At 42.0% G+C, this 22,231-nt stretch overlaps 1 protein-coding gene across 2 annotated transcripts in view; it reads right to left on the bottom strand.

Moving 5' to 3' along the window:
- slc4a5a (solute carrier family 4 member 5a) overlaps window positions 1–16,052 on the bottom strand; it is a 77,709-nt gene extending 61,657 nt beyond the window's left edge. For both annotated transcript variants that reach the window (XM_061730496.1, XM_061730497.1), the window contains exons 1-3: window positions 15,824–16,052; window positions 10,122–10,180; window positions 9,119–9,325 (exon numbers count right to left, since the gene is read on the bottom strand). In XM_061730496.1, the coding sequence (XP_061586480.1) occupies window positions 9,119–9,325; window positions 10,122–10,179 (265 nt within the window). In that variant the 5' untranslated portion in view covers window position 10,180; window positions 15,824–16,052. The remainder of the gene's footprint in view (window positions 1–9,118; window positions 9,326–10,121; window positions 10,181–15,823) is intronic.
- Between the last annotated feature and the right edge of the window lie 6,179 nt (window positions 16,053–22,231).

Raw genomic sequence — 22,231 nt, 5'->3', positions numbered from 1 at the left:
GTTGTTTCTCCCTTGGGAAAGGAGAGTTTGTTTACGTTAAGCTTTTGCCCTTTTGATTCTGTTTGTTTATTGTCTTTTATTTTAGTTATAGAGTCATCAACCTTGTAAATGTGCCTAAAGCACACTTTAAGAAGAGATTGTAATAAAACTTCATACTCTGACCATAGTTTCCGTTCCTCCTTAAACATGTTACCTACTCACCTTACCACTAGACAGATGGGTTTGTAACATGATTGGGGGCTCGTCCGTTCTAATACATTTAAAAGTTTCAGTTCAGTTGGTTATGTTTTCTGGTTGGCCTGTTGTAGCCTGTTGTTTTTGTTTTGTGTACTAGTAGACCTAGGCGGTTCGGTGGATGCTGCTGCGAATAGTGAGTACGTTGCTCGCTTTAGTTTGAGTAAAAGACTTCGTTGCAATGTTATGGCCTCAGATTCTGATAATGCTTGCGTTGATATCCTGTCGCTAAGAGAGTTGGAACAGTGCAATTATTGGGAGTTATATTCCATTGCTAAGAGATATCGCGTTCCTTTCCCGCAAGGTGCCAAAAAGAAGGATAAGGTGTTTGCGGCTGTGCTCAGAGAATTAACAAAACGTGGTGTTATAAAGATGACATCGGAGAGTGACACAGAAGAGCTTGCTATGACAGAAGTTGATACCAGTGTGTCTGGTGCCTTTAATGTGTTGGACTTGGGTGATGGTGAGTCCGCGGGGGCTCAAGCTCCGGTTCAACGACACACTGTGGCTGGGGGGAGTCCTACCGAGGGCGTAGGGGGGGTTTCTCGTCTCCGGGAGCTTGAGTTGCAGCGCGAGATCGAAGCAATCCGCTTAAAAAGCGAGGAATGCAAGCTGGAACAGCAAAGACAGCAAATATATCTTGCACGCCTGCGAGACCGAGCCTACCCCGAGCCGGTGTCCGCAGTGTCACCCGCCCCCCAGCAACAGCAACAGCATGGAGATGTGTCAGCTCCTGGGTCCAGAGATGTGTCATCGTTTGATGTGAGCAAGCAAATAGCCTTGGTGCCTGCGTTTAAGGAAGGCGAGTTGGACAACTACTTTTGTGCTTTTGAGAGGATTGCTAGGGCAGTGCATTGGCCAAAAGAGTTCTGGAGTCTGTTACTCCAATGTAAATTGACAGGAAGAGCACAGGATATTTGTAGCGCGCTATCAGTTGATGAGAGCTTGGACTACGATAGAGTTAAGGCTGCGATTCTTAATGGATTTGAGAGAGTGCCCGAACATTATCGGCAAAAATTTAGGTTTGCTGAGAAGTCTGCTACTCAAACTTATGTCGAGTTTGGCCGAGAGAAGGCCACGCTGTTCAATAAATGGTGTAAAGCGAGCAATGTTCAAACTTTCGAGCAGTTGTGTGATTTAATTTTGTTGGAAGAGTTCAAGGCATGTATACCAGAACGTATTGTGGTGTATCTCGAAGAACAAAAAGTTGATTCAGTGTCTAAAGCGTCTATTAGAGCTGATGAGTTTGAGCTAACGCATCGTGCAGGCGGCTCTTTTGGCCACCGTGAGGTGGGTGGGCTTGACAAACAGAGATGGCACAGAGACAGGGGTGCAAAAACGAACAGTCCACAGAGGGGCGCCGGTGGAGCGCCGGACGTTCGTGCCTGTTTCTATTGCCACGAAGTAGGCCACTTAATTTCACGGTGTCCAAGAGTGCCACCTAAACAGCAAAAGGATGGTGTAAATCCAAAGAAAGCTAAAGGTGTTGCGTTTATACGTTCTGTGCCTCAGTCTGCTACCGCGACAACTGCGGCTGTCAGGGAGGAGACTGAAGCATGTTTTGGCCCTTTCATGCTGGAAGGAACAGTGTCTCTGTCGGACGGGGAGGAGGGACGAGTGCCTGTCACAATTTTACGTGACACGGGCGCCTCCCAATCCCTCATTTTACAGAGCGCGCTGGCTTTCTCAGAGTGTTCATTTAGTGGTGCTGATGCCTTGGTGCTCGGAGTTGAGATGAAATCCTCTCGTGCGCCACTGCATACGCTGCATTTACGTTCGCCACTTGTGTCTGGTTTTGTGCAAGTCGGGTTACGTGAAAGTTTGCCTATCGAGGGCGTGTCCTTGATTCTGGGAAACGATATTGCCGGTGAAAAAGTGTTTCCTTCACTCGAGGTTATTGAAAAGCCTGTCGCTGCATGTGTGCGTGCAGAGCCAACCACTGTTTTCCCAGCTTGCGCGGTAACTCGGGCACAAACCAGAAAGTTTGATGACGTTGTTACATTGGGTGACACGTTTTTATGTGCCGAGAAGCCGACGGTGGGTGGCGCTTCACGCAGACGGCGCAAAAAGGCTACGGGGAGTCTGTTACAAGTCAAGGCTGACTTTGATTTCAGCATCGACAGGGATTCGTTTGGCGACGCACAGAAAGGTGATCCCTCGCTCTCTGTGTGTTGGGAGGCAGCTAATAATAGAGGGGCTGCTGCCGCTCCCAGCGCATATGGGCTAGAGGATGGCATTTTGGTGCGCCGATGGTTCCCTGCCGCTGTTGGTGATCAGGGGTGGAATGCCGTAAGCCAAATCGTTGTGCCTCAGAGTTTTCGTGCCCAGATTCTCAGTGTGGCTCATGACAACATTGCGGGTCATTTGGGTATTCGCAAAACTTATGAGCGCATCCTTCAGTATTTCTATTGGCCTGGGTTGAAATCATCTGTGGTGGAGTTTTGCCGCACCTGTCATGTGTGTCAGATGGCTGGCAAGCCAAACCAGATGATTCCGCCTGCGCCATTGAGACCTATACCTGCTGTAGGAGAGCCGTTTGAGCATATTATGATCGATTGTGTTGGACCGTTGCCAAAAACAAAATCTGGTAATCAGTACATTCTTACCGTCATGTGCACTGCGACGCGATATGCTGAGGCGTTTCCTTTGCGCACACTGAAAGTTAAACCAGTTATTAAAGCGCTTACTAACTTTTTTTCTACTTTTGGGTTTTGCCGGTATTTGCAAAGCGACCGCGGTTCCAATTTCATGTCAAATATTTTTGCTCAAATTGTGTCCGTACTGGGTATTGAACACAGACAGTCCTCACCCTATCACCCGGAATCTCAAGGCGTGCTTGAACGTTTCCACCAGACCCTAAAATCGATGATGAAAAAATTCTGTCACGAAACGGCAAGGTCGTGGGACGAGGGTTTGCCATTTTTGATGCTTGCGGTACGAGAATGCGTGCAGGAATCATTGGGCTTTAGTCCTGCCAAGTTGGTGTTTGGCCATACGGTGCGTGGTCCGCTGCGTGCATTTAGAGAAGGCCTATTGGCAAAGGCGCGTTTGCCTGTTACTAACATTTTGGATTATGTTTCAGCATTTCGCGAGCGCTTGCACAAAGCCAGGGAGTTGGCTAGTGGGTTCTTAAAAGAGGCCCAGGGTAAAATGAAGGAAAGATTTGACAGGAAAGCTGTACGAAGAGAGTTCGCAATAGGCGAGCAGGTGTTGGTTCTGCTGCCATTGCAAGGTTCAGCTTTTAATGCCAAATTCAGTGGTCCGTATGTGGTTGAGAAAAAATTGAGTGAAACTGATTATGTGATTCAGACGCCAGATCGTCGTAACAAATCAAGGGTGTGTCATATTAATATGCTTAAGCCGTATCTGACTCGTGCTGATCCAGATACAGCTTCGGTCCCCACAGTTGTCGCCTGCTCTGTATCTGAAGCAGTGCCCTCGTTCTACTCCCCCGAGAGCGACGGATTGCGTGTTAAAAATGCATCTGTGTCACGTTTGCAGAACTCCGACATTTTGCATGATTTGGACGGGTATTTAAAGCATTTAAATCCACAAGCGCGAGCCGACATTATTGATTTGGTTAATGGTAATGTGAATCTGTTTTCAGATACTCCATCACGCACCTCAGCCCTTTCTCACGATATAGTGTTGAATGATCCATGCCATCCTCCGATTAAGCAACACGCTTATCGCGTAAATCCCACTAAACGTGTTATGATGAAAAAAGAGGTTGACTATCTGTTAAAGAACGGGCTGGCGGTTCATAGTAACAGCGCGTGGTCAAGTCCTTGTATTTTGGTTCCAAAAAATGATGGCTCTCAGCGCTTTTGCACGGATTTTCGTAAGGTTAATAATATAACGCAACCAGACTCTTATCCGCTTCCACGGATGTTGGACTGTGTTGATCGGGTGGGTTCGGCTAAATTTGTGACAAAATTGGACATGTTAAAGGGATACTGGCAGATTCCACTCAGTGCCTGTGCGTCGGAGATCAGTGCTTTTGTGACACCGGACGGTTTATATCAGTATACTGTAATGCCGTTTGGCTTGAGAAATGCTCCAGCAACTTTCCAAAGAATGATGAATACAGTCCTTAGAGGGGTTGACAACTGTGAAATTTATTTGGATGATTTGGTAGCGTATAATGATACGTGGGATAATCATATACATGCATTGAAGCAGATTTTTGAGCGTTTAAGCGAGGCTAACTTGACTCTTAATCTGTCGAAGTGTGAGTTTGGGTGTGCGACCGTAACTTATCTGGGTAGACAAGTTGGTCAGGGACAAGTGCGTGCAGTGAATGCAAAAATTCAAGCAATACTCGATTATCCCGTGCCTAAAACTAGGCGAGAGCTCCGCAGGTTTCTGGGCATGGCAGGCTACTACCGCGGGTTTTGTAAGAATTTTGCTGCTGTCACTGCGCCTCTAACTACACTCACTAGTGTGAAGAGGGTATTCAAATGGTCGCCTGTTTGTGAGCAAGCCTTTCAGTCTTGTAAAGCTCTCCTTTGCAGTACTCCTGTCCTGGCAGCTCCAAACTTCGCCAAGCCTTTCAAGCTGGAGGTCGACGCCAGCGCGTGTGGTGCCGGTGCTGCCCTGCTGCAAGAAGACGACGAGGGTGTAGACCATCCCATCTGCTATTTTTCAAAAAAATTCTGTTCGGCACAAATTAATTACAGTACAGTGGAAAAAGAGGCGCTTGCCTTATTACTTGCTTTACAGTATTTTGAGGTATATGTTGGCTCAAGCCCGTTGCCTGTTTGTGTGTTCACTGATCACAATCCCCTTGTTTTTCTTAGGCAAATGCAAAACTCAAACCAGAGGCTGATGCGGTGGTCATTACTACTCCAGGACTTCAATGTGGAAATCCGCCATAAGAGGGGGTTGGATAACCTCCTAGCAGATGCTTTGTCCAGGGTGTAGTATGCTTCGGTCCTTGTTGGGAAGTTATTTGGGGGAATAACTTCCTTTCGGGGGGGAGGTGTTACGTCGACTGCTGTCGCCGTATTTATTATATTTAGTTTTGGTATTATGATTTTAGTGGTATTGTAGTATAAATATATATAATATATATCTATTGGCTTATGTATATATATTTATGAGGTCTGTGTATTGCTGAACACTTGAGTCTTCACCATTATAATAGAATAGAGAGCGCCTTCTATTATGTATAATGTGTTTTTGCTCCACTGCAGGTCTGTTTGCCTTGTTAATGCCACCAACAAGGGCTGGCGGTAGTTAAGGGTCTGCTGATTGCCTTGTTAATGCCATCAGCAAGGGCTGGCAGTAGTTAAGGGTCTGATCACCCCTTGGCTGTCCTATTGGTTGCCGGTCATGTGACACCCAGTGGCCATGGGTGCCCACAGTACTATATATTCAGTTTGAACCTGACAATCGAGGAGGAACACCCCTATGGTCTTCCTCCGACCTGCCGCTACTATGTATACATGTTAACCACTAACTGTTAAACTTTTGTGTTGTTTCTCCCTTGGGAAAGGAGAGTTTGTTTCTGTTAAACTTTTGTGTTGTTTCTCCCTTGGGAAAGGAGAGTTTGTTTACGTTAAGCTTTTGCCCTTTTGATTCTGTTTGTTTATTGTCTTTTATTTTAGTTATAGAGTCATCAACCTTGTAAATGTGCCTAAAGCACACTTTAAGAAGAGATTGTAATAAAACTTCATACTCTGACCATAGTTTCCGTTCCTCCTTAAACATGTTACCTACTCACCTTACCACTGGACAGATGGGTTTGTAACACCGACATCTAATAAGAGAGGTTGAACTGAAGCAGCTCTGTAAAGAGGAATAAAATGAATCCTTAGCGATGAGCAGCTCTGCTCCAGAGATCCTGAAAATGTCAGTGCTGCTGAATGATTGAACAGCTTTTTAACTCGAAGGATTAACCTACGTAACCTACATCCAGCACTGAATAAATGTTCATTTTTAGGGGGGGTTTTATTAAATAAAAGAGACTGGAACTGACATGTGACTTAGGGGAAGACCAGATCACATTAAATGGTAAATGAATGCAGAAAAGCAGTCAGTTTCAGAAATTCACAGACTTTTCCTTCCTGCCACTGCATCCATTAATCCCACTGAATTTAGTTTAAACAAGTTGTCACATAAATTGTTGAATTATCACTCTACTTTTTTATTTATTTATTTTTTTATTTTGCCTTTATTTAACCAGGTCGGTCCCCACAATGACCTCTTTTTCAAGGGAAGCCTGGATTTGTATTATCATCCTGAAATATCAACATATTCTTCTTTTTGACTATTGCACCTTAGCTAATATTTAGATCATGCTGTAATGATAACTGTCGTGAGTCTGTGCTCACAACCCATTCCTTTGTCGTATTATCCATGCGAGAGCTGAAATTAACCCCATGTTGCAGAGTCATAAGCTGTCAGCTGTTTAAAGTGCCACTGACCCACGGATAACGGGCCTTTCATGATGTGGGTTTTTCAATCTGCTACTGATCAATATCACTGAAATGCTTCATGGACAGCTACTAACCCCAAATCTGGAATGTTTTTTTTTAGTCTTTTCATAAAAAAAGTATTAGATATAATGCCAGGCTCTTTCTAACCCTTAAAAGAATATACAGATGAATCAAACATGATTAAAAACGTTGGTTTCCCTCCTGTCTGATTCCTCAGCTTCATCGTTGCCTCTGCTCTAATTCCTGCTTGCACCTTATGGCTCCACACTTGTATACGCAAACACACACACACAACCACGTGTGCACGGTCCAGGCGGAGTAAACACCTTGGTGCCTTTCTGCTGATTGCATCACGCCAGACCGTTGATTCAGTAACGCAAACCCTTCCAACCGAAGCGTTTCAAAATTGAAAGCAGCAGCGACCGGCCAGATTCCTCCCAACCCAGTCTTATTTAAGATCTAATGTATTGGTGGAGCAATTTATAAGAGTAAGCACAATCATAAGCATCAATTAGGAAATAGGTAAGAAAAGAAACCCGGAAGAAGCATCAAACTAATTATCCCGTCAGACATGTTTGGGATTCAAAAAGTTGCTGTTGGTGCGTGAACTTTTTTGAAAAGCGAGGAACGATGGAGAATGAAAAGGGACTTTTGAACGGCAAGTTCACTTTCAAAAAGATGTCAGATAGTTCGCTGGACAAGACTAAAGTTACATGCATGTACTGTTGATTTGAAATGAATTACCATCGAAGTACGTCGAGTCTCAAATACCACTTGCAGCCAAACACACGACCAATGCAGTAATAGCCCCCCCCCCTCGTCAAAAGCAGACAACGCTGGATAGACGTGAGGGAAGGAGGTTCCTCACATGAATACATTAGATGAGCAAAGAGAGATCTGTTCCAAAGAATCTGAAGTTTTAGCTAATTATAGCCCAACTGCACTTTATAGGTTGAGTTACACTCCCTGCTGTTACAAGTGCACTTTATTGGTTTGTAATTTATTTTTTGTATCACCCTGTTTTGATCCCACTTAGGAGAAGGGGATATTTTTTGAGCCTTTTATTTTCCTCCATATGAGGTTAGACATAATTACATGGAAAATCTAACCATCAAGTTGCTTTTAGTCTCCACAACCCTACATATTTTAAACTGGAACTCAGCAGTACCTGTTTCAGGTGTTCAGTCCCCCGTGTCTGAGATTTTTTGGATAGGTAATGTATGAAATCCTCTTGATTTGGGGGCTAAAAATGTCACCAGGTCAGGCTCAAACCCTGCATCACTACTGAGCTTTACCTTTTGTCCTGGGTGTGTTCGTATTTAACATTGCAGCTTTTTTTCTGGTCATATTCTGTTTCATTTAGTTTTATTTCCTGTTGTATTGCAAATATGTCTTCCCTGTTTGCATTCACCTGGTTTTAGTGACGTGATGGGACTCTGGTTTCAACAACAAACCAAATATGTACGTTTTGGTTTTCTTGGTCCTGTGCAGTTCTCCTTTGTCCTTGAAATCTTGTTTTGGATTTGAAGGTTTCTGTTCATCTGCACCTTTGGTTATGAGCTGATTTACACTTTTTCCCCTCAGTCTCATGAATCCTGCAAGGCTGCGTCTGGATCTAGATTTGTTCAACCTTGTTAACAGCCGACTACAGCATCATGAGTTGTTCTCAGGCAGAGGTGTCAAGTAACAAAGTACAAATACTTCGTTACCTTACTTAAGTAGAAATTTTGGTTATCTATACTTCACTGGAGTAATTATTTTTCAGACGACTTTTTACTTTTACTCCTTACATTTTCACGCAATTATCTGTACTTTTACTCCTTACATTTTAAAAACAGCCTTGTTACTCTATTTCATTTCGGCCTTTAAAAAAAACTATCCAGTTAAATTGCTCCATCCAGATAGAGTGAATTTGGTTGTGGTTGTTTCAGATGTTCTTGTCCAGTTTTGTTCTTACATCCGTTCCCTCAGATTCCTGCATCTAAACTTGGATGTACATTCCAATAAAGGTTAGGATAAATGATAACATGCCTCTGAAGTTTGACTTTTTGCACCATTACAATACTTATAGGCAACTAGTCATCATATCTCCTGCTCTCTGAAACACATGTTAATGCTCAATAGTACACATACGTATATGGTTCTTTAATATATTTGCATTATACTAAGATGCATTCATTTTTAATGGCTTTTGTCCTTAATGGCTTTTTCCCCCTTACATTACTTTTACTTTTATACTTTAAGTAGTTTTGAAACCAGTACTTTTATACGTTTACTTGAGTAAAAAACTTGAGTTGATACTTCAACTTCTACAGGAGTATTTTTAAACTCTAGTATCTATACTTCTACCTGAGTAATGAATGTGAATACTTTTGACACCTCTGCTCTCAGGAGGCTGACCTTCAGGTGGCTGTCGTGTCACTGCTCTCCGTCCTCAGACCTACCTGTGCGGTTGATGTCTTGGAGACTCTGCTCCGTTGACTCCATCAGTCCCTCTTCTACGTCTATGTCTCTGTACCGGTCATGGTGTCCGTGGTGACTGTAGTGTCTTTCTCTGTCAGAACCGGGAGGATCACGAAGGGAACGCCTTCGCCTGCGTTTACGTCGATATCCCCGAGATACCGGGACACCAATATAGATGGACTGATGGTCTGGAGGAAAAAGATGGCCCTGATTGTTATAGCTGAACATGTACAATGGATATCAGTTGCACTGAAAAGTGTTTTTATGGGCAATTGTCTTAAAAACCATTAATAAAACCAAAAGTTTTTTACGATTTAAGTGGGCTGAATGAATATTTGAATATTCTGAGAAGGGAATGTAAAGTGGTAAACCATTTCAGCATACTGTGAATAAATGAATCATTACAGCCTGTGTCGGCTTGTTAAGCGCGGCTTCATTCTCCAGGGGCCCGGCCGCACATCAAGACAACTAGTCAAAGGCACATGTTGGCTCATTTAATTCCCAATTTGCTAAAAAAAAAATCTAAAATAATTTAAATTGGATGTTGCATTTTTTTTCACGTATCATATTGCTGCAATGTTGCTGTAAAACTGATTTAACATACAACTCCAGGTGGAATCACTAAACAACAGGGAGGCACGAAACAATTATAGACGTGTTGAAGAGGAACATAACCTCAGCATGAGGCCGCACAATTATGCATTTACAATCCCCCAGCACCTGAAAATACAAGGAAACTCTCCCAGTTGAATCTCCGCCTCTCATTTGCAGCCCGTTATCAACACCCACGTGCAAAAACTCTCCGAAGAAAACGCCCAGAGAAAAAGACACTAATTAGAAGCAGAATTTCATTCATGCTCAAGCAGCCACTTGTATCAGCTCTAAATGTCAAATCAGGGGGAGAGACTGATTCTGTTAGCGGATGACAAGTCAATAACAGAGCTGCCATCGACTGGACTGACACAAACGTGCATGCACTCTCACCCTCCTCGTCCTCGTAGCGAAGGTGAGACATCCCCATCCCTCTGTCTCCATGGTCCATCCTGGAAGGAGATTGATTTGATTGATTGAATTGTTTATTTCGAACCCATAAGGAAAAAAAATATAAGATTTTAAAACAAATTCAAAACATACAGAAAAAAAAGCAACAACAACAAAAACGTAATACAAACAGGGGGAAAAAATAGTGTCCGAAAAGGAGCAGGTAGAAGTAAAACTTATTTAACCCCGCCCCTTTGTTACCTCTATCATAAATTAAACATAAATATTAATAATAAATAGCTGCAATTACCTAATAGGCTACCGATTTTCCCATTGGTTGTGCCTTTGCACATAACCAGCTAACAAACACCATATTGCATTAACATAACTCCTTCTCAACCAAATAACTTCCCAGAACTTCCTTTTTGTACCGTTTTTTAAATTGATTTATATTTGTACCGGTACATTGCTTCAACCCATCACCCAACCCATTCCATAAATCTACTCCAACAACTGAGATACACATGCTTCTCCTTTTAGAATGAAAACATTGTTTTTTGAAATTATATTTTCCTCTTAAATTATAACCCCCCTCCCTGTCACAAAACATTTTCTGTAAATTGCCTGGAAGTGAATCAGTTCTCGCTTTGAATATGATTTGTAGAGTTTTTAGTTTGACAATGTCCCAGAATTTCACATGTCTGTAAATGTAGTAGTGCACCAGTTAGCCATTGTGTCTGTGTCTCTCCTTTCTTTGTTCTTAATTCTCTCTGTCTGTTTTCTCTTTTCCTGCTCTGCCCAGCTGGTCTTCAGAAGGAAGGTCCCCCTAAAGATCCAGGTCCTGGTCCAGGATTCTTCCCTTCTAAAGGGGAGTTTTTTTTGCCACTGTTTAGCTTCAGGTTTTTCTCCCACTAGAGGAGTTTTTACCTGCCAGTGTTTATGTTATGTTTATGTAATAATTGCTCCGGGGTCATGTTCTGGGTCTCTGGAAAGATCCTAGGGACAACTCCTGTTGTAATAAACGCTATATAAATGAAATTGAATTGAATTAAATGCAGAGGTTTTGACCTTTTTGAGAAGTAGATTAGTTTATTTGTAATATCCATCTTTGTGTGGGCATTTGTTGTAATGATTTGTGTGTGTGGTGTTGCAGAGGGTTCTATCTGGGACATGAGCCTCCAGCTGCAGCAGCCGCTGACCTCCATGTTGGCTTACAGTGCAGATCAATGGGAAAATAATTAAGAGGGTGGCCAGATCAATAAAAATGTGCATAATTAAAGCAAATGTAAGGATAACTTATCGCACGTGCCACCAGTGCGCACACTTAAAGCCACCAGCAGCGTTTAGGGCTGCCCCACCCGTGCTGGGTGGGGGTGGGGTTGTACGGAGATAATACTGTGTACATTCATGGTGCATCACACACAGGGTTGGACAACCTGAGGCTTCACTGTCACGTCATTTCCAACTTCTGAACGGGTTAAAGAAGAGAATCAAAGGAGAAGTCAACAAGTCCCAGTTCACATGTGGGACATAACAAGTACTGATGCAGAATTATCTGCTTATTTCTTTTTCAGGTTCAATAAAGTGTTTCTAATATCCGTGTTGAGCTGCTGCTTCGGTTGGAGATAAGGATGAAGAGTTGAGACGTGTTTACACTGAGGAGAAATGTAACGTAACAGAACGCTCGCAAATGGATCACTGAATCATGTCATCAACCTCGGCTTCCTCAATTAAACAACAACGCAGAGCTTTTTATTAAATGTAATCCTGTGCTTTCAAAGACAGAATGATCGACTTTTTAACGACATCCCCCTTTAGAAAAAACTGTTTAGCTGCAGTTATTACTGCTCAGAGCATTCAGTATCAAATAATTTTCCTTAAAAATGACCAGTGATTGATTCATATATATATATCTCGATATTTTCTAGCTGAATGGCGATACTCGATATATATCGATATTTTTTCTGTGACATAATTGGGGTTTCCCCTAAAGCATTATAGCATAGCATCTCTGTTAGCTTCATTTTTTTCAGTTTTTCAGTTTTAATACAAAGCCTCGTGCCAAATGTCACAAAGGTACCTTTACTGCACAATATCAAAATGTATAAAACTAATGAAATAAAAATAAACTGCCTGCATAAATAGAATAAAAATGCTTCTTGAATAAAATAAAACAAATATCCCTTTCCTGCATTAAAATTCAATTAAAATACACTGTGCACTTAATACAATGTAGACAGTAACAGGCAGACTTTTCCACTGAGGTTGACAGTTGTGCAAATAACAAAAAATGTGTTCAAATCTCAAATAAAACATGTAAACAGATATTGCATCTCTTTGAGCAAATCTCAAATGATTACAAAAATTCAACTACTGTACATTTTACAGATTTTGTGCCAGGAAAACTAACCTGTCAACACTGTCAGGTTTCAGCACACAAAGGTACTTTTTTGCCAGCGTGAGGGGTCAGCGTTGATGTACAGTCAATTTGTCACAAAATAAGCTATATCGATATAAACGATATTGTCTCGTACCATATTGCATTTGGAAGAAATGGATGTGGTGTGCTCCGGACCAAAGCAGAGGAGCCATACTGATTATAGCCACAAGTCTAATTGCCAGGCTTTGCGATGTTGTGGGGTTGTATCAGTGCCCCTGGCAAAAGTCGTTTACATGTCTTTGATGACAGTATCAGTGCAGAAACGTACACTGACATTTTAGATCAATATTATCTGCCTTCAAGGCACATCATTTCATGTGTTCATTCAGTTTTTCCATCAAGACAATGTAAAACAACATTCTGTGCCGGATATAAAGACAAAGCTGAGGCTGTAAGGGATTCCTGCAGTGGCCTGCATGCAGATCTGACCCCAACCCAACAGAGAACGTGTGCAGAATTTGGAAAATAATATGCAACCTTGCGCCGCAGTGCAGCTTAGGATTTGCTTGCAGGAAGAATGAGAAAAACAACTGAAACGCTTCATCGCTTGGTATCCTCAATGCCAGAATTCAATTTAAGCATCGTGATCTGGTATGGCAGTGCTACATCAGTGTCCCAACTCTCTTTGGAGCACTATTGTAGCATTCAGAATGGATTTAAATAAACAAATGACTTGAAGGGGTTCAGAATCAGAATCAGAAAAAGCTTTATTGCCAGGTCAGACATAATCAGACGAGAGAACTTGACTCCGGTTTACACCGATGGCACCATTAATACGGACGCCATTTTATGAATCTACATATACAACTGGCCCTGTGCAGTCAGCACTCGTTTTTCTTTTTTTAAATAAAAATAAAGTCATGGGTTCATATTGTCTGAAACAAGATGAAAACCAAGCTTAGAAGAATCTAAGCACTTTTTTTAATTTACATTTTCTCTATCCCTCTCTCAAGACTGTACAGGACTGTCTCAGAAAATTAGAATATTGTGATTTTCTGTAATGCAATTACAAAAACAAAAATGTCATACATTATGGATTCATTACAAATCAACTGAAATATTGCAAGCCTTTTATTATTTTAATATTGCTGATCATGGCTTACAGTTTAAGAAATCTCAAATATCCTATCTCAAAAAATTTGAATATTCTGGGAATCTTAATCTTAAACTGTAAACCATAATAAGCAATATTAAAACAATAAAAGGCTTGCAATATTTCAGTTGATTTGTAATGAATCCAGAATGTATGACATTTTAGTTTTTTTAAATTGCATTACAGAAAATAAAGAACTTTATCACAATATTCTAATTTTCTGAGACAGTCCTGTATTTGATCTCTTCTTTTGAATTCCCCAGGGTTTTTTCTTTTTTAATAAGCATGATCTATGCCACACAGGAAGCACCAGCCTCGGGGTGGTGGTGGTGTCTCTGGTGGAGGGAGGGACTTGAGCTGCTGCTGTGAATGTTTGTGTCTCTGGCTTCCTGCCTCTGTAATTAGCAGTGTCACATCAGTGTCCTTCACACCCAGTGGACAGCTGGGTGTGTAGCTGCAGGCGCTCCCCTTCACCAGCTGATCGATGTGCTCGTCATGCCGAACCACCCGCCCCACATACACAAATATTACACGCTGTCACAGAACTGCGCGCACAAGACAGGCCGCGCCGGTGTTCTGCCAATTTCTGCTACCTGCCGAGAAATGCTACTTTGTGGTTTTGCGCATGCGCAAAGTCGATTTTCAAAGTTTGCATCATTTCTTGCACGATGTAAAATGGATAATAGCCTATGGGATGTTGAGTATTTGATCCTTCAAAATACACTACCCCATGACATGAATTACATTACACTTCGTGAACATTATATGATAAAGAGAAAAAAAAAACTATTATATCGCTTTATTTGATATTCATTCAGTTATTTGCCTTTATTTAACCAGACAGGTCATTAAGAACACTTGGGGGAAAATAAGTGGTTTAGCGAGTAAAACACAGTAAAATCGTAGCTCTGCAAAGGTAGAAAACCATTAGGTAGCATTTTTTGGCAAAGCAGCAAAAAATGGCAGAACACCGGTGTTCTGTCGATTTCTGCTGCTTTGTCGAAAAATGCTACCGCCGCATAAACCGATAGCGTCTGTCTATCGATTTTTCCTACCCTATCAAAAATGCTACCTAATGGTTTTCTAGCTACAATTTTACTGTGTTTTACTCCCTAGTCCACTCCCTTTTCCCCTCCAAGTGGTCCTTGTCGCTTGCCAGGCCTTTATTCTAAATAAGAATGTGTTCTTACCTACCTGGTTAAATAAAGGAGAATGACTGAATGAATATCAAATAAAGCGATATGCCAGGACACTGCCAGGATGAATGTCAGCTGACTTACACCCCCCAATTTATTAATTTTGTAAACACTATTTTTGGATTGATATTAAGTATAAAATATATATCTTCTTACGGATTTTAAGGATGTTCCTCATCGTTAATAGCAGCGTGGACTGAAGGGATGCAAGAAATGATGCGCGAGGCAATCAAACTTTGAAAATCGACTGTGCGCGTGCGCAGAACCACAAAGTAGCAGTTCTCGACGGGTAGCATGGATTAGCAGAACACCGGCGCGCATCTGACTGACTCAAGCTGTCGTGCAAGTAAAAGTTTTAGGGCCCATCGAAAAACTGCATGAAAAATGATGTTTGTTCACTTCAGTGACAAGTTTACTTCTAGTGTAAAAATATTACACGCTCCAGGTAACACAAACAGATGCTCATCTCCCAGAGACAAAAACACCAGGTATGAAGTCTTCAAAGGCCCAATTAATTTTGATGTACTTTTCTCCTGGTTACAAGAAATATTAAAATGTGAGGTGAAGTGAAAAGAATAAGAGGAATTCATTTGTGCTTGGGTCAATTTAAAGACATCTCAATAGCTAACCCTATTTAATTAATTATATTTATATTCTCACCATCTTAAATGAAAACTGTTCATTAGGCAGTATAAATCAAGAATATGCTTCCACCTACAATGTTGTGCTGGTTTTTCATAAACAGATAACGTCTTCCTAAAGAATTGCTCCTCCAGTTATTAGACAAAAGGTTGCAGAAGCAGGATCGCTTTCTGAATTTGGGCCTGGTCCACAGGAAAACTGACAATTTTAAGGTTTTGTCTCTCTCAACATGCTGAAAGAGTGAAATGACATCCATCCAAGCTCAGACAGATGGAAATCAGACGTGCAAAGAAAGACAGATCAGACCGTAAATCACAAGAAGAGGATATCCTACCTGATTTAGTTGTGTGCTGGGATGAGAGACAGAAGAAAAGACTTTCTCTTCTCATTGAGTTGCATCAGTGAAAACATGCCAGTGAAGCTCCAGTAAACTATTGACTGGTACAGCCTCAGCAAAGAGGAACGCTTCTGTCTGTTTGTCAGTATCTGTCTGTCTGCCGGGCTCTTGCTCGTTCTCTCGCTCTTTGTCATAATGGGGTCAGCAATGGGAAAACGGGGGATGAGCACAGAGCTCTCTGCAAGCGGCTGCCCCCAGATGTGGTCGACCAGAGCCAAAGAGATGGATCTGTTCACCACACGAGCAGGTCCACACGTAAAGCTGCATGGACACAGTGTTGAAGGATCGAAAGATAACGGGATGAGGTTCATGCAGACATGTAACTGCTGATATGCTGTCCGGAGAGAGAGAACAGCAGCAGGCACAGATGCTTTAACCTTCTTTCTTCTTTGAATCAGCTTGTTTACTTTTTTTAATTATTGATGGAAATGCAGAAATAGCTTGTTGCACATCTGAAATGTGGGCATATGGATCCCTACTGATTTTACTGAAGCTCATGTTTTGGTCTCCGCAATTCAAGTGATACCACATGCACATTATTCCGATATCTTAAAGCTTCATACGTTTTATATACTATAACTTAAAAAAGTGAGACTTTTTGACATTAGATTTTATTTTTTTAATGTCAGCAACACATCTAAAGAAAAGTTGACGTGCAGAAAAAAGACAGGAAAAGTAAGAGTTACTAAGATAAAGTACCTCAAAGAACATCTGGGAAGTAATTAGATTTTAAACCGTTGTTAGTAAACCGTTAAAGGTTGTTAATAAACCTTTGGGGATCGGGCCATTTGGCAGGCTTTTTGACTTAAAAAATTTATATAAATCACAGCTACATGATATTTGAATATGTTGTAGTAGGGAGGCGAGTTTTAAAACATTTGAATCATGTCCTTACAATAACCTGTTGCCTAGCAACAAGCCTCCAAAGTCAAATGAATTTTTTTTTTTATTGATAGTTAAATATCGCAAAAACTGTAATAATTGGCATAATGAGGTTGTATGGTCCTTTACTGCCCATCGGGCCGGGTGTTTGAAAATTTGAACAATGTCTACGATAAAGTTCGGCCGAGCAATAAGCGCCACAATTTTTGCCATCTTTTTTTGCTTTTTGCATCTAGCGTTGCCATAGTAACACTTCTGACTGAGAAAAGTAATGCCCATCGAGGCACGATGGAGACGCATCTAATGATGTATGCCATGCATGGGTGCACGTTGCGGTTCGGGCCGCATTAACGGACGAAAAAAGCGTGCAGAATAATAATAATAAGAAAAGGGAAACCTTTTCTGTATACTATTATATCGCCTTCATTTTCATGTTTTTCCTCGTTTTTTCGAGCGTGTTTTATTTTTTGGGTATTTTTTTCTTCCATATCAGAGCGGGGTCATGCTGTACACCCGCTGGTGCACCGTGCGCAGCGGGACTTTAGCTTGCTAGCAAAATGCTAGCAACATTGCCCTTTGGGCCATTCTGGACGATTGCAATATGGGCATGCCACTACTTGACTTCCCCAACCTGACACCCGTCCTCAGCACCTCATCGACAGAGACAGAGACACCCCAGAGGCCAGGGCTGCATGACCCGGGCAGATTCCTGCTTCTCACTCTCGTCAGATGTTTTTATGTTGTCTTCTTCTCCTCTGCTTCGTTTAATTTTAACAAACTCCATGTAGCAGCAGTGCAGCACTAGTGAGGAGGGGAAAGAAGGAAATTATGTTATTCATAAGGGTTGATTCTCGTGATTATTTGGATTATTTCAGGAGGATGAAAGGCAGAGTCTTTGGGAAGCAAAGATGGACAGAGCGTCAACACACGTTACCATGAAACCTTTAACATCAAAGTCCAGAGTTAAAAAGATCTGATGAACCTGTTTGTTGCACTCAGGTGTGTTCAGTCCACCTTACAGTTTTTCACTATTGCTTAAACACATTTCACGATACTGCCCTCACTTTTCACAAAACTCTAAACACAAAATACTTTTCTAAAGCTACGTACACTAAACCTCACAGTTTCTTTTCAAAACCAACCCATCACACCAAAACAGATGCTCATATGCTCAAAAACCAACCCATCACACCAAAACAGATGCTCATATGCCCAAAAACCAACCCATCACACCAAAACAGCTGCTCATATGCTCAAAAACCAACCCATCACACCAAAACAGTTGCTCATATGCACAAAAACCAACCCATCACACCAAAACAGTTGCTCATATGCTCAAAAGCAAACTCTGACACCAAAATACCACTCAAGGCCTGTGAAAATGTAAACACTACTGAGCATCATTAACCACATTACCAAAAAAATTTAAAACACAATGTTCACAGTGTGAGACTGTTCTTTTTACAGTTTCACAACTGCCAGGATGCATTTGAGCAACCCTTATTTATTCTCAAATATGTTTTGGGCATTTACTATAGATTTGTGCATTTCATGGGAATAGTTACATAATGCAGAAAATGCAGTAATATCACAACTCAATGCAAAAATTAGTACCGTAAACTCCATAGAGGATCCATTACACTCAATAGATACAGTACAGTAACAATTGAGAACACAATGTTCAGGGTGGTATTTCTTTTATTACAGTACGTTTGAAAATTGACACAGTATGTTGTATGTTGACACCGAAATCATGGGGCGGCATCACGTTGGGCTGGGTGGGGCCACAGGACCTCATCAACGTCACAGGCAATATTGTCCATAGCCAAACAACGTGGGAAGAATGCCCTGGCATGCCACACCCAGCCTTGGAACACCTCCACAGCCACATCATCACAGGCCAGGTCCATAGCCCTGAGAAGGTTCTCTCTGGTGTAAGGTTGGCGGTCATAGACCTTCCACCGCCATGATGAGAAGAACTCCTCTATTGGGTTTAGGAACGGAGAGTAGGGTGGCAGACATACACTAATGAATTGCTGATTGATGTTACAGTTTTTCACAATTGTTTAAACACATTTCCTGATAGACTACCTCACTTTCTCAAAACTCTAAACACAAATTACAAAACTCACACACAAAATGCAAAATCCTACACTTCTCTTGCAAAAGCACACTCTACCCTCAAAACAGTGTTAACTCTTCACTAAATGGTATTTCCTTCTCAAATGCCAAACACATCTGACACGAACTCCTCTTCTCCTGTCTTGATCATCCATTTTTGTTTTTGAGCCTTCAGCAAACTGCACTGACTTATATAGGTGTGGTCACATCATTTGCAATAGGTGTTTTCAATTATGAGTAGTTGTGTTTACTGATTGACACCAGGTATGTTCATTGTGTTCAAGTTTTGCTGATTGTGGGTAGCATTTTGCATCACATGAGCTTCACGATGGATATTGGAGCAGAGTTATATGCAAAATGTGTTTTAGCACGGTAAAATGTGTTTAGAGTTTTGAGAAAAAGGGGATGGGTTTTGTGAAAAGTGTCTACAGGTGAATTGTGTTTGTGGTTGTGGCAAAAGGGGGGTAGTTTTACTAAATGTGTTTAGGCAACTGGTCATTTGGTTTAGAGTACTGGGTTTTGTGTTTTGGCAATAGAGAAAAACTGTAAAGCTGCTGGATGTCAGTAGTCACGTCTGACCACTGGGGGGCAGCGCAGCACGTTGCTGGTGCTGGACGGTCACGTGGTCGGCTTTGATTGACAGCTCTCCCATCGTTGTGATCTGAGATCATCGTGGTTTCATCGGAGCAGGAATCTGATCCCAGAAGACCGGAGACGTTTCTAAAAAGATGTCTTCTGGGGAAGTCTGATCGGCCAAAGGACTTTCAGTTCCTGCTTTTTGGAAACAATGGGGTTAGCTTCATCGGGGCATGACCTCCAACTTTCCTCGGAGTAGTTTTAGCTGAATAACGTAACGAGGGGAGGAGCCCAATGTAACAAGGGGATGGCCCCAGTAACGAGGGGGCGGGCCCCCTGTGACGAGGCGAGGGGCCTTGGAATGAGGGGGCGCAGCCCCTTGTAAGGGGGGGTGGCCCCAGTAATGAGGGGAGGGGCCCCCTGTGACGAGGGCGTGGGTCAACTTCGGAGGAAGTCCATCTCAACCGTCTGTAAACGCAGTGTTGTTGTTGAGCTCCTGAAGCGGTCGCTGCTCGTAGCTCTGCCTCTCTGACTCTGCCCCCTCTCTCTCCATCTGCTGGACTCTTTCAGAGTGTTGGAGCCAAATAAATAAAAATACTACAAAATACTTTGATTTTATTTTGTTTTATTTATTTAAACTGAATAGGAATTGTCACCCCCCTTTATGATGACGTCATGTTTAGCCTGTCAATCAGCCATGGTGGGTGGTTGTCCTGGTAACCATTATAGCCACCTGGGTCGTGATTGCACTCAGGTGCGACAGGGGGAAGACAGTTTTTCGACCGTGCAAGACGTGCAAGGAGGGCAAGACGTGCAAAGGCGTTCTGTCACTCAAAAGTTTATGTTAAGTTTAAACAGTGGAATTATGTTTGCTTTGACTACTGCTGAATACGGAATAAACGGATAGGCATATCCGACCCGGATCCTAAGTCTGAGCGTTTGAATCAATTTGGAGCACGCGTCCTAACAAACCCAACCCTGTTGCCCTGCTGTACAGCCTATTGGTACAGGCTCTACACAGAGTTTTCCCCGAAGCTGATCGGCCTGATGGGGGCGCCGGCCCAGGTGGAGTACGTCTCCAGGGCCTACCGGGTCTACTACAGCCAGGGGCCCAAGGACGAGGACAACGACTACATCGTGAGTTCTGACTCCTCCGCCGGAGACGGTTCCAGGAACCCAGAACTCACCTCCACCTGTGTCTGCTGGTGGACCACACATATCCATATATATATATATATATGGGGGGGGGGGCAGGGAGGAGGCGGCAGCCTGTGTGTGTGAGTGAGACTCTGTGTTTACACACTGTACCCGTATCTATCACACAGACATCCGCGGTAAAGTAAAATTTGTCCTGATGGACATACATAATCTCAGCAACCAGCAGAATGAAGCCTCATGACAGCTCATAAAAGCTAAAACCAGGACCAACATCAGGACTGATGTCGGCGGTTTCCTGCACCTACATGTATACTGTGCAGCAGCAACCGAAGGATTTGGCTCCTCAACAAGGCAAACGTTTGGGCCCACATTGATGGTACAGTAGGAACCGGAGCAGTTCTCAAGGAGGGGAGAATTTCCTTGAAATAACATTTCCTTATGTCATTTCTTTCTTCACATTAGAAGAAAAAAAACATTGTATAGCCCTGGGTAAAGATGCAAAAATGCAAATCATGCCATTGTGAAAATTAGCTTTTCATCATTAAAGGATGTCTGAACTTTCTCCCTTAACTTCTCCCCAGTGTCTTAATGACTCTTAATGGGATATCATTCATCACGTCTGAAGTCACAAGACACACAGAAAAAGATCATTGACTTCTACACACCGAGTGGTAAAATAGTGTAAAATAGTGATGAAAGAGGCAGAAGCATCAAGTCTGAAAATAAAAATGACCAAACTGGGGACATGAGAGCAACAGATGATGATTACCTGAGTGAAAATCTGTCCCCATTGGGATTGCTTTTGAAAAATGTTTCCATTTATTCCACACACCCCATCACCCATCAGTGAAATAAAATGTCAGCCTTTACATGTTCATATGCTGACATGAACTGGGAGCAATAATTCACCTTCTTTCATCTGTGGGGTTAAATGAGCCCCAGTGAGAAAACATACATCTGTACTTGAGGTATATTTGGCACAGCGAGGGGGGGCACACTTTATCACAGAATAAGTCATAAACGCTATGACAGGCACAACACAGAGCATTTCTAAGTAACAGGAGTGTGCCCAGACGCCTTTGACATAATAAAATGATGAATGAGAGTAGCTCTTCTTGCTCGTAAAGTAGTCACTCTTCAACATAACAAAAGTTGAAGTTTGCTCATTTGATGACGTTGATTATACAGGACTGTCTCAGAAAATTAGAATATTGTGATAAAGTTCTTTATTTTCTGTAATGCAATTAAAAAAACAAAGATGTCATACATTCTGGATTCATTACAAATCAACTGAAATATTGCAAGCCTTTTATTATTTTAATATTGCTGATTATGGCTTACAGTTTAAGATTAAGATTCCCAGAATATTCAAATTTTTTTGAGATAGGATATTTGAGTTTTCTTAAGCTGTAAGTCATGATCAGCAATATTACAATAATAAAAGGCTTGCAATATTTAAGGTGATTTGTAATGAATCCAGAATGTATGACATTTTTGCATTACAGAAAATAAAGGACTTTATCACAATATTCTATTCTATTTTCTGAGACAGTCCTGTAATGACCACTGCCTCTTCTCTGACTGCTGCCTACAAATATACATACCTTA

Source organism: Cololabis saira, chromosome 9, assembly GCF_033807715.1.
Source record: "Cololabis saira isolate AMF1-May2022 chromosome 9, fColSai1.1, whole genome shotgun sequence".
NCBI lineage: Eukaryota > Metazoa > Chordata > Actinopteri > Beloniformes > Belonidae > Cololabis > Cololabis saira.
This window is presented reverse-complemented; position numbering and strand designations above follow the sequence as displayed.